The following is an 11,516-nucleotide window of genomic DNA, read 5'->3' as shown; positions in this document are numbered from 1 at the left end:
CTATTACCATCTAATAGCACCAGTCCCTTTAAGGATACACAGAATAAACTCACTGACCTAGTCTTATGTAAAAAAAAAAAGAAGAAAAGACAAGAAAAAAAGTCAAAAGACGCATCACAAACAAAATTCAGAAAAGTAGACTATATTAGTTTATACTTATTTGCTTTGCATTTTCATTCTACAATAAATTGATTATTTATTGATTAAAAAAACTGGCAGAAGTTTTGGCAGAAATTTAAAAATAGTCACAATGTGCTGGCATTACAAGCAAGTAATTTGGGGTTAAGCAAAACGTCACTGGTCCCACTCATCGTCTTAATCACACACTAGATTTAATTATATCACATGGAACCAACCCAACCGACATAGATATTATACCGCAAAGTGATGATGTCACTGACCATTACATGGTAACTTGCATACTGCGTACTGCTGAAATCTGTCATGTTGCGCCACGTTATCGACCAGGCAGAACAATCCTTCCAACCACTATAGATAGATTCTCAAATAGCTTACCTGATCTGGCTCAGCTGCTCAGTGAACCCAAACAAACAGATGAACTAGAGGAAATGGCTAGCAGTATGAGCACGATTTTATCTAGCACATTAGAAATTGTTGCACCAATTAGATTAAAAAAGGTTAGAGAGAAAACTAAAGCACCATGGTACAACAGTGCTACACATGTTATCAAGAGAGAAACTCGTAACTTAGAGCGTAAATGGAAACAAATTTAGAGGTCTTTAGAATCGCGTGGAAAGATAGTATGTCACGTTATAAAAAGGCCCTAAAAGCAGCCAGGGCTGAGCATCTCCGCAAAATAATAGAAAATAATCAAAATAACCCAAGGTTTTTATTTAACACTGTGGCTATACTAACAAATAAACAAACATCGCCTGAGCAAAATATTCCGTTACAGTTTAGTAGTAATGATTTTATGAATTTCTTCACTGAGAAAATAGAAAGCATCAGAAACAAAATTGTAAATGTACAATCTTTAATGATGTCTTATGATTCAACCGCAACTATCGCCCGTCAAGAACTACTACACCGCTTTACAACTATAGGACAGGAAGAGCTAAATAAACTTATCATTGCATCTAAACCAACAACATGTTTATTAAATCCAATACCCACTAAACTACTGAAAGAATTGTTACCTGTAGTGGAAGAGCCTCTTCTCAATATTATTAACTCATCTTTATCTTTAGGTCATGTTCCAAGAATATTCAAGTTGGCCGTCATAAAACCTCTCATTAAGAAGCCACAATTAGATCATAATAACCTAGCAAATTACAGACCAATTTCAAATCTTCCATTTATGTCTAAAATACTAGAAAAAGTTGTGTCCGCTCAATTGTGCGCTTTCTTGCAAGAAAATGATATCTATGAAAAATTTCAATCAGGATTCAGGCCGCATCATAGCACAGAAACTGCACTCGTTAAAATCACAAATGATTTACTTCTAGCTTCTGACCAAGGCTGTATCTCAATACTAGTTCTACTCGATCTTAGTGCTGCGTTTGATACTATAGATCATAAACTACTCTTAGATCGACTTCAAAATTATACTGGTGTTCAGGGACAGGCATTAAACTGGTTTAGATCGTACTTATCAGACCGCTACCATTTTGTCTGTCTAAATGGGGAAAAATCAAAGATGACGTCAGTAGACTATGGGGTGCCGCAAGGATCCGTGTTAGGCCCTCTGCTATTCTCAATATATATGCTGCCACTTGGTAATATTATGAGAAAACATGGAATTAATTTCCACTGTTATGCTGATGACACTCAATTATATATTTCATCACGACCGGATGAAAACGCTAAATTATCTAAACTGACAGCGTGTGTTGAAGATATTAAATACTGGATGACGTGTAATTTTCTGCTATTAAATTCAGATAAAACGGAGGTGTTACTTATTGGTCCAAAAAACTGCCCACAAAACCTCTAGCAATACAATTTTACCTTGTAAGGATGTCCTGTCACTTTATCCACTACAGTAAAAGACCTGGGTGTTATATTAGACCGCAACCTGACATTCGAAAATCATATTTCATATGTTACAAGAACGGCATTTTTCCATCTTAGAAACATTGCCAAGCTACGTAACATGCTATCTATTTCTGATGCAGAAAAGTTAGTTCATGCATTCATGACCTCGAGATTAGATTACTGTAATGCTTTATTAGCTGGTTGTCCTGCATCCTCAATAAACAAACTACAGTTAGTCCAAAACGCGGCTGCTAGAGTTCTTACTAGGTCAAGAAAATATGATCATATAACACCAATTTTATCATCTCTACACTGGTTACCTGTGAAGTTCCGTATCAATAACAAACTATTGCTACTAACCTATAAAGCCCTAAATGGTTTAGCTCCAGTGTATCTAACGGATCTTCTATCGCCCTACAATCCATCGCGCTCTTTAAGATCACTAAACTCTAGGCTTCTGGTCATTCCTAGGATATCTAAGTCCACTAAAGGAGGGAGGGCTTTTTCACATTTAGCTCCTAAACTCTGGAATAGTCTTCCTGATATTGTTCGAGGTTCAGACTCGCTGTCCTAGTTTAAAACTAGATTAAAGACGCATCTCTTTAGCCAAGCATTCACATTATAATTATCTTTTTATACTACAGTTAAATCGGATCAAAAGCATTAATATAATATTCTGAACAGCAGCTACGCTAATCATTTCCCATCTGCTTTTCTGTTGTTATCTCGGGACACTAGTCCCGAGGTAAATAGTTCATCAGCTCCAGTTTGTATCCAGCCTCTCATGGAGACTTCGGATGCCCCGACACCTGTGATGAGACGACTTCACGCCTGTGAAGAGACGACTCAACGCCAGCGTTGTTATGGCCTAAATTAATACACGATTGATTAACTTTTTCGAACATTATTCTTTAACATTGTCTTTCTAACATTTTTACTGTACATCTATGAAATGCACTTTCTGTAAAGCTGCTTTGAAACAATGTGTATTGTGAAAAGCGCTATACAAATAAATTTGAATTGAATTGAATTGAATTAATTTGGCACCTGTATATTTTACTCTTTAAAACCATGTATTATTAACTATAATGTTAGTACACTTGCACACTCAAAAAAATGCAGGGTTAAAAATAACCCAAGTTGGGTTGAAAATGGACAAACCCAGCGGTTGGGTTGTTTTAAGCCAGCGATTGGGTTGTTTTAAGCAAACATTTAAGTCAAGTCAAGTCAAGTCAACTTTATTTATATAGCGCTTTTAACAATGTAGATTGTTTCAAAGCAGCTTTACAGTGTTAAACAGGAAAATAATGCAGCATAATTTTATTCAGCTGTATAGCCATTCTGGAAAAATTTCAAGTATCATACAGTGACAGTGTGGGCTTTAGATCAATAATTTGATCAGTAATTTAGTTTAAATGGTTAATTTAGTTTATTATTTAGATGTATTTCGATGTTTAGTTGAAAAATTTAGTGTCCCCAACTGAGCACGCCAAGCCAGAGGCAACAGTGGCAAGGAAACCAAAACCCCATTAGGTGACCTAATGGAGAAAAATAAACCTTGGGAGAAACCAGGCTCAGTCGGGGTGCCAGTTCTCCTCTGGCCAATTAACAAACAGCGTATTATTATTATTATTATTATTATTCTGGCAGTTTTACAGCTCGGAGGTCATAATAGATCAGAATATATCAGTATATATCAATAGATCAGAAATTTAACCCAACCGCTGGGTTAAAACAACCCATTCACTGGGTTAAAACAACCCAACTGCTGGGTTTGTCCATTTTCAACCCAACTTGGGTTATTTTTAACCCAGCATTATTTAGAGTGCAGTCTATTATTCACTTAATACTTGCAGTACTAAGATTCACTTTGTATCTTAAAATGTACTGAAAACCTACAGTTGGTAAAACAGAAAAACTCAGGATAAATTAAAGTTCATCAAAAAGAGCATGAGCAATGAACATGAATAGATATATGCATATACATGCTAATAAACATGAATAGAAAGAGCGTGTTAAAGGGTTAGTTCACCCAAAAATGAAATTTCTTCCATTAATGACTCACCCCAATGTTGTTCCACACCCGTAAGACCTCCGTTCATCCTTGGAACACAGTTTAAGATATTTTAGATTTAGTCCGAGGGCTTTCAGTCCTTTGAATGTAAGTGTAAGCACACTTTGCTGTCCACGTCCAGAAAGGTAATGAAAACATCATCAACACGTCACAGCGTCTTACGTCAGCAGCGTCACTGTGGCGTCGTGAACGCGGATTCAAACAAAACTGGAAGAGAAGACAATGCTTAATAAAGTCTTAGTTTTTGTTATTTTTGGACCAAAATGTATTGTCGACGCTTCAAAAGAGTCTAACTAACCAAATGATGTCACATATGGACTACTTTAATGATGTTTTCATTACCTTTCTGGACGTGGACAGCAAAGTGTGCTTACACTTACATTCAAAGGACTGAAAGCCCTCGGACTAAATCTAAAATATCTTAAACTGTGTTCCGAGGATGAACGGAGGTCTTACGGGTGTGGGGTGAGTCATTAATGGAAGATATTTCATTTTTTGGTGAACTAACCCTTTAAATGCACTAATTAAATGTTGAATCCACTAATGTTTTATATAGAGTTGTTCTATACTCTACATACAGTATTTAATGCAATTACATCATAAGTAACTGTAATTCAATTACAGAAAAATTAAGAGTATACTCCCTTAATTTACTTTTTCAAGGGAAAGGTAATTAAATAACAGTAGTTAATGAGTTACACCCAACACTTTTAAAACCATCAGATTAAAACATGTCTATATTCATGTCAATAAAATACATGTCGCATGACAGAATCACATGATTTAATAAAAAGGGGGAAAATTGAGTAATGTGAGAGCGTAATGAACATAACTGTTTACAAAAAACATTTTAAGAATGTAATGTGATGAGACAACACTTACAGTTTTTCAACACAAATTTTATATATATATATATATATATATATATATATATATATATATACACTGTTAGACATTTTATTGTATTTTTGCGGTAACTTACTGGCAGCACTATTGCCAGTAAGTTACTGTAATTGCCCCTTTACAGTAGCTTACCTGTAAATGTGTTTTACAGTATGATGCCCTTACCGTAATTTAATTTTACAGTATGATGCCCTTACCGTAATTTAATTTTACAGTATGATGCCCTTACCGTAATTTAATTTTACAGTATGATGCCCTTACTGCAATTTCATTTTACAGTATGATGCCCTTACTGCAATTTATTTTTACAGTATAATAATTTTTACAGTAATTTTACTGTAATTTATTTTACTTTTTATTTTACAAAATATGCATATGTTAATATGTTATTACTTTATTTTGAATATTTTACATGAATGCAATAAAATAAATAATACATTTAATAAATTCCAAATAAGAGACTTGAGTCCATGTACATCAGTATATTTTTTATTCACCGTCACAATCAATTACAAAAAACAGAAAAAAAATAGAGAACTGAATTCATTACAACAAATCAAAGCAGAGATCATGACGATATGGCAACAAAAAGTATGAACAAAATACCCCAGTTGGTCTTGGCTGGCCTCCCTACTGGTAAACTACTGATGGCTGATCTGAAACAAAACAGAGGGAAAATGTGTGAGAAATGGTTTATCTCATCTAAATTTGTTCATGGACAGATGAGGTAACAACTTGTGCAACAGCAGTTATTCATAGTTATACTTGTTATATTATTATTATTCATAGTTATACTTATATTATATATCTCTATCCCGAGGACAAGCGTGCGCGCTTTGGAGATTATCATGTGAAACGCAACAATACCCAATCAGAAAGCAAGCTGCTGACGGAAGACACCTCCCTCCAGCTCACGCTGGAACATGTAAAGGCCATGTTCACACCATCTCCATTACTTCATCTAAACATTTTCCTTTTCCCCCCCGCAAATTTTCTTTAAAAAGCATTCCATACACTATCAGGGTATATACAGAACTTCTTAAGTTGAATTTAATACCTTTTACTACCTTTTTTAATACCTTCAAAATATTTTTTAATACCAGCACGACTTCAAGCTGCAACTATAGTAGCGTAAATGAAATATCTTTCCAAATGGAATAACATATTGCATCACAATGTAACGAGGTCATTTTAACTTAACATCAACTGCCCACAGAGATGAGAATAGAAATAAAGACAGAAGAGGAAGGAGACATCTTCTTCATAGTTCGTGCAGTGTACAGAGGGAAACGACAAATTTTCACGGCGCAATATAGATTTTTTTTCTTTTTCGTTTTAAATCATGAAGGCGAGTCAGTGGATATCACACAAAAACGTAATGTGTGCGAGAGTCGGTGAAGTCTCAAACCTGGTCAATTATTCACTACTGAAAGTGAACGTAAAATCTGACAAGCTTTCGGCGCATATTCTCACAGAGACAAGAGATATCTCTTTATTTATATAAATCTGCTTTAACATATGCTGATAACGTATAGCCTATAACTGTCTGAATTTATATTCTTAATATTTCTCTTTTGGCCCATATTGTGAAACAAATTAGAAGAGAAGTATAGGCCCATTTCGTGTTAAACAAGTTTCTTTTTAAATAAAGCTGCTCTTACTTTCTGATAATACTGATATTATTGTAGTGTTCTGACATATTATAGACTGATAATCATTTTAATTATAGGCCTATAATTCCTTGTTTAATTGTGCAAAATGTATTTAAATAATGAGGAGTAAGCTAATCTATCTATTCTTTTATTATGCAGCATGTCGGTTGTGCATTGATGCATAATGAAATTATCACGGGGGCAAATTAAATGTATTATCAATTTAATAATAAAAGTAGGCCTACCCTAATAATAATAATAATCATTTATATACATAAATAGTAAATGCTAAATCTTCACTCATACAGTGAGCAGACAAGTCGCGCTCGAGGATCCGAGCCATGGTGTGAGCACATAAACCGTGAGCTTTGGCTTTACATCGCATGCGATCGTACAGTGTGAGTAGGTAACCTTGCTGAAATCGCACAGAAATCGCACAGTGTATGCCAAGCTTTAAGCAACTTGCATATTTCGAAACAGCTCTTCAATGCCATAGATTCAAATTTAAAGAGTGGTGTTTAGTTGCAAGGTCTAAACACCACAGCACCTCAGCTCGCAATGTAGCGGTGGTGATAGGGCATAGCGTCTGCTGTCTGCCGTCTGTCACGCACTGTTGATGATGCTGCTAGACTAACGTTAGGCTACTGGCAGTGGTTTGAATCGGGAGAGCAGTCGGGGTTGAGGGCAAAGCAGTGGAGGTTGAGGTCGTTGATGCATCTGTAGCGCAGAACATTGGTATGGGAAGCTGCTCGCTACGTCCGCGCATCCTAGCTTGGTGGCTATTTGATTACATATGCGATTTGACGCCATTCACCCCCACCCAGGTTATATTAATTGTCTTCTTGCAGACGTGGCAATAAGCCTCGCGGCTGTTGCAAACTACTGGCCTAAGCCAGACTTTAAATCGTGAGTCCTCCAGCCAGAGGTCCGAAAACTTGCATTTCCCCATGCTTTAATTACTGAATGGAAGTGAGCTCGCGTACATGTTTGTCAGCAAGCCAGCCGCGGACCCAGTTTGTTTCAGCGCGCGCGAACGAACACCACCTCACACGATATCGCGCAGGTCCTACTCTAAACATATAAATAAATCCACGCGAATTTTAGAAAAAAAAGGCCTGTCCTTAACACAAATTGAAAATTTATCTAAAAAAAATTGGGCTCGAAAAAGCCCAATAATGAAAATTCTGTCATTAATTACTCACCCTCATGTCGTTCGAGACCCGTGAGTCCTCCGTTCATATTTGGAACACAAATGAAGATATTTTTGTTGAAAGCTGATGGCTGAGAAAGGCTTCAGACTGGCCTCCATTGGCATTCAGTACATTGACACTTCCAATATCCATGAAAGGCACTTAAAACGTTGTTACAAAGTCCATCTCACCACAGTGACTCTATAATAATTTTACGATGCGACGACAATAGTTTTTGTGCGCAAAAAAAAATCTAAATAACATCTTTATCCAACTTGTTCTCGACTTCCGTGTGTGCCTCCACGACGCATGCGCGAGAATATTACGCAGATCCGGCGTTCGGACATATGACCCAGAAGCAATTTGTTTACGAGCAGAGGAAGAAGCGCGTGTCTAAGATGTTGAATTCTACATTGATCGTGCTTTAGGTCTCGGCGTAGTTCTCAAAATGGGGCTTAAGTGTGTATTTCATGGATTCCCGAACGCCGGATCTACGTCATATTCTCGCGCATGCGTCGTGGAGGCACACACGGAAGTCGAGAACAAGTTGGATAAAGGTGTTATTTTGATTTTTTTTTTCGCACAAAAACTATTGTCGTCGCATCGTAAAATTATTATAGAGTCACTTACCCCTTTTCCACCAAAGCAGAGCCAGAGCTAATTCAGAGCCAGAGCTAGTCCCAGTTCTTAGTTGGTTCGACTGTGGAGCTTTCTAAGAACCGTTTGCTTTTCCACAAGTCGAGAGCCACAACAGAGCCAGGTCTTACGTCACTGTGTATACGTCATATCTTTCCCAGCAACGCTAGCGCGCTAGCGCCAAACACAAACACACCATCAACAATGGCGGACGTTGCGTTGCAATTGATGTTCATGGCTTTGCGGACTTACATCGGCATCCAAACACGGCGGATCCAACGTGTTCGTGCGGCTCGCCGTAATTTGTACAGACGGAGATTACAGGCGAGAGTAACGGTATGTACATAACATTTATTTTTAACAATAAGATGTCAACTTTAGCCTCAGCATGTTGCTACCATCCTAGCATCGACTTTGCTTATAATCAATCACATTGTTGTTAAATAAAAATGTATTAAGCATTGGTGTAAGAAGTTTACTGCTTTGTAAAAACTCTACTAGAAGTGCAATTTACCTAAGTAAAAGTATGTCTGTATTATAAGCAAAAGTCACTCACAATATTAAAACCAAAAGTAGTTAATCTGCAGAAAAATGTGTCCATTGTCAGTTGTTCTATTCTATATAATATTTTTAATTTTTCTTACTGCTGCTTTAATGTTTAGCCTATATTGCATTGTACTGCTGTTGCCAATTTTTATATCATATATACATACATACATGTATATATATATATAAAAAATATATAAAATGCACAGTCCCTCTATTGCCCATAAATGAGACTTTTTTTTTTTTTTTTATCTTTACAGGCAATCTTGCAGCTGAAGGCAAGGAGGAGGTCACCTGTAATGTGGGCATATCCACGATCTGACCACTGGTGGGACACAATTGTTCCGGATTTTACCCCGTTACAATTCATGCAGAATTTCCGTGTGTCCCCAGCATCATTTGAGTATATCTGCAGTCGGGTCAAGCATGTCATGGGGAGAAGGAACACAAACTACCGTTTGTGTGTCCCAATCCGAAAGCGTGTTGCTATTGCCATCTGGAAACTGGCCACGGGTGGTGAATACAGGACCATCAGCCATCTTTTTGGAGTAGGCCTCAGCACTGTGTTTAATTGTGTTCAGGAATTCTGCAACACAGTCATCACGGTGCTGCTTCCTGTCCACATGAAATTTCCTGATGCTGACAAGTTGTTAGAAATGGCCACTTTCTTTAATAATCGTTGGAGAGTTCCACAGTGTGTTGGTGCAATTGATGGCAGCCACATTCCAATAATTGCACCAGAGGACTATCCACGAGACTATTTTAATCGGAAAGGCTGGCATTCTATTGTTCTGCAAGCAGTTGTGGATGGCAAAGGTCTTTTCTGGGATGTTTGTGTTGGCTATCCAGGGAGTGTGCATGACGCCAGAGTGCTCCGACAGTCACATTTGTGGGAGGTCCTAAGTGATGGGGAATTACTTGGGCAAAACAAAGTGACCATCTCTGGCTGTGATGTTGGACATTACCTGATAGGTGATCCAGCGTACCCAATGCAGAATTGGCTCATGAAGCCCTTTTCTGACACTGGCAGACTGACCCCTGATCAACACACCTACAACTACAGGCTGAGCAGTGCACGATCGGTTGTGGAGATGTCTTTTGGGAGATTAAAAGGACGATGGAGGTGCCTCCTAAAAAGAAACGACTGCAAGCTGGAGCTGAGCAAGAAGATGGCACTGACCTGCTGTGTGCTCCATAACATTTGTGAGGAACATGGTGACAATTTCACTGAAGAGCACCCAGACAGGACTGTAAACATTCAGCCTCCTGTCCAGACAGTACCTGAGCATGCTAACGCAGAAGGGGCCGACGTCAGAGCTGCATTAATGATGCATTTTAACGGAGGGAACGAGTGATTCTTTCAATACAACAATTCCATATTTTTGTAACACCGCCATTTGTGTTTAAGGACTTCTGGACTGTCATAAATTGTATTATGTATTATTCTCTTCCATTGATTAAAAAACTGAACCAGACATTTGTATTAAGAAACATGTTTATTTAAACCAAAAAAAACTAATACAAATATTTATCAAACAGTGCAAAATGTAAAAATGTAAAGTGCAGTAAATAAATTGTAAATAATTTAAATAAAAAGTGTACATAAAAAGAAACCAAAAACACTGGTGATGTGCAATTCTTGTGCAGTTCTTTGTGCAAATTTTTGGCGCTCATTTGTGCAATTTTTGGGCGCTCATTTTTGCACTTGTGCCTCCATTACAGCCACCATGCGCCCCATGAGTCCAAGCAGCGAATGTGTGTCCGCTCGCATGTCCTGCCGCAAGGCATCGTCCAGGTCTTTGCTGTGCTGCAAAAACCTCTCATCTGCCCTTTCTAAATACTGCACCAGTTCTGAAGTGCTGTCTCTCTTCCTTTTTCCTGTGTAAAACAATAATAGCAGATGACAGATCAATGTGTTGTCATAGCATTGCAAAAAAAAAAAAATTCTGCAGGGAAATATGCGTATGCATCTGCTATATGATTAAATACTATTTTATATTATAGCATTATACATCACTATCACTTCACATTTTGCTCATGTCCCATATTATTTCCTACGCATAATATTGTATAAAGCAAGTTAATGTAATTAATGTTACATATCAAAGCATTTTGTGTTGATGTTCATTAAGTTAAATGAAAGGAAAAAACGTTATTTCCGTATCTTTTAGATAGATACATACATACACATGTGTGTATATGTGTGTGTGTATATATATATATATATATATATATATATACACACACACACACTCACACACTTACATATACATACACACACACATAGAATGTTTGCATAGTGTACGGTGTGCCCATTTGCACAGAAAGTCTTACCCCGTTCAGAAGATGTAATGTTATCCCCAGAACTGCTACACGACGGCGTGGGAGAGCTGCAGCCCAGCGGTGGCGGTAACGCGACGGTTTCATCACCGTCGTTGATGGCAGACAATTCTATAAACAAAAACAAGACAGTGCATCAATAAAAAACACTTTTTTTGTCCACTGTTTTTTATACACGGT

General features: G+C 37.4%; 1 protein-coding gene across 1 annotated transcript; it reads left to right on the top strand.

Moving 5' to 3' along the window:
• Positions 1–8,642: 8,642 nt before the first annotated feature.
• On the top strand, positions 8,643–10,600 carry LOC307117879 (uncharacterized protein). The gene is made up of 2 exons (XM_079803103.1): positions 8,643–8,786; positions 9,257–10,600. Exons 1-2 carry the CDS (start codon positions 8,655–8,657, stop codon positions 10,349–10,351), a joined length of 1,227 nt encoding a protein of 408 aa, XP_079659229.1. The 5' UTR covers positions 8,643–8,654; the 3' UTR covers positions 10,352–10,600.
• Positions 10,601–11,516: the final 916 nt, after the last annotated feature.

The sequence above is a fragment of the Gobio gobio genome (genome assembly GCF_949357685.1).
Source record: "Gobio gobio genome assembly, chromosome: 21".
NCBI classification, from domain to species: Eukaryota; Metazoa; Chordata; class Actinopteri; order Cypriniformes; family Gobionidae; genus Gobio; species Gobio gobio.
This window is presented reverse-complemented; position numbering and strand designations above follow the sequence as displayed.

Coding starts and splice junctions, on each gene's coding strand:
- LOC307117879 (XM_079803103.1), top strand. CDS start 8,655: ATGGCGGACGTTGCGTTGCAATTGATGTTCATGGCTTTGCGGACTTAC. Junction 8,787..9,256: donor GATTACAGGCGAGAGTAACG/GTATGTACATAA, acceptor TTATCTTTACAG/GCAATCTTGCAGCTGAAGGC.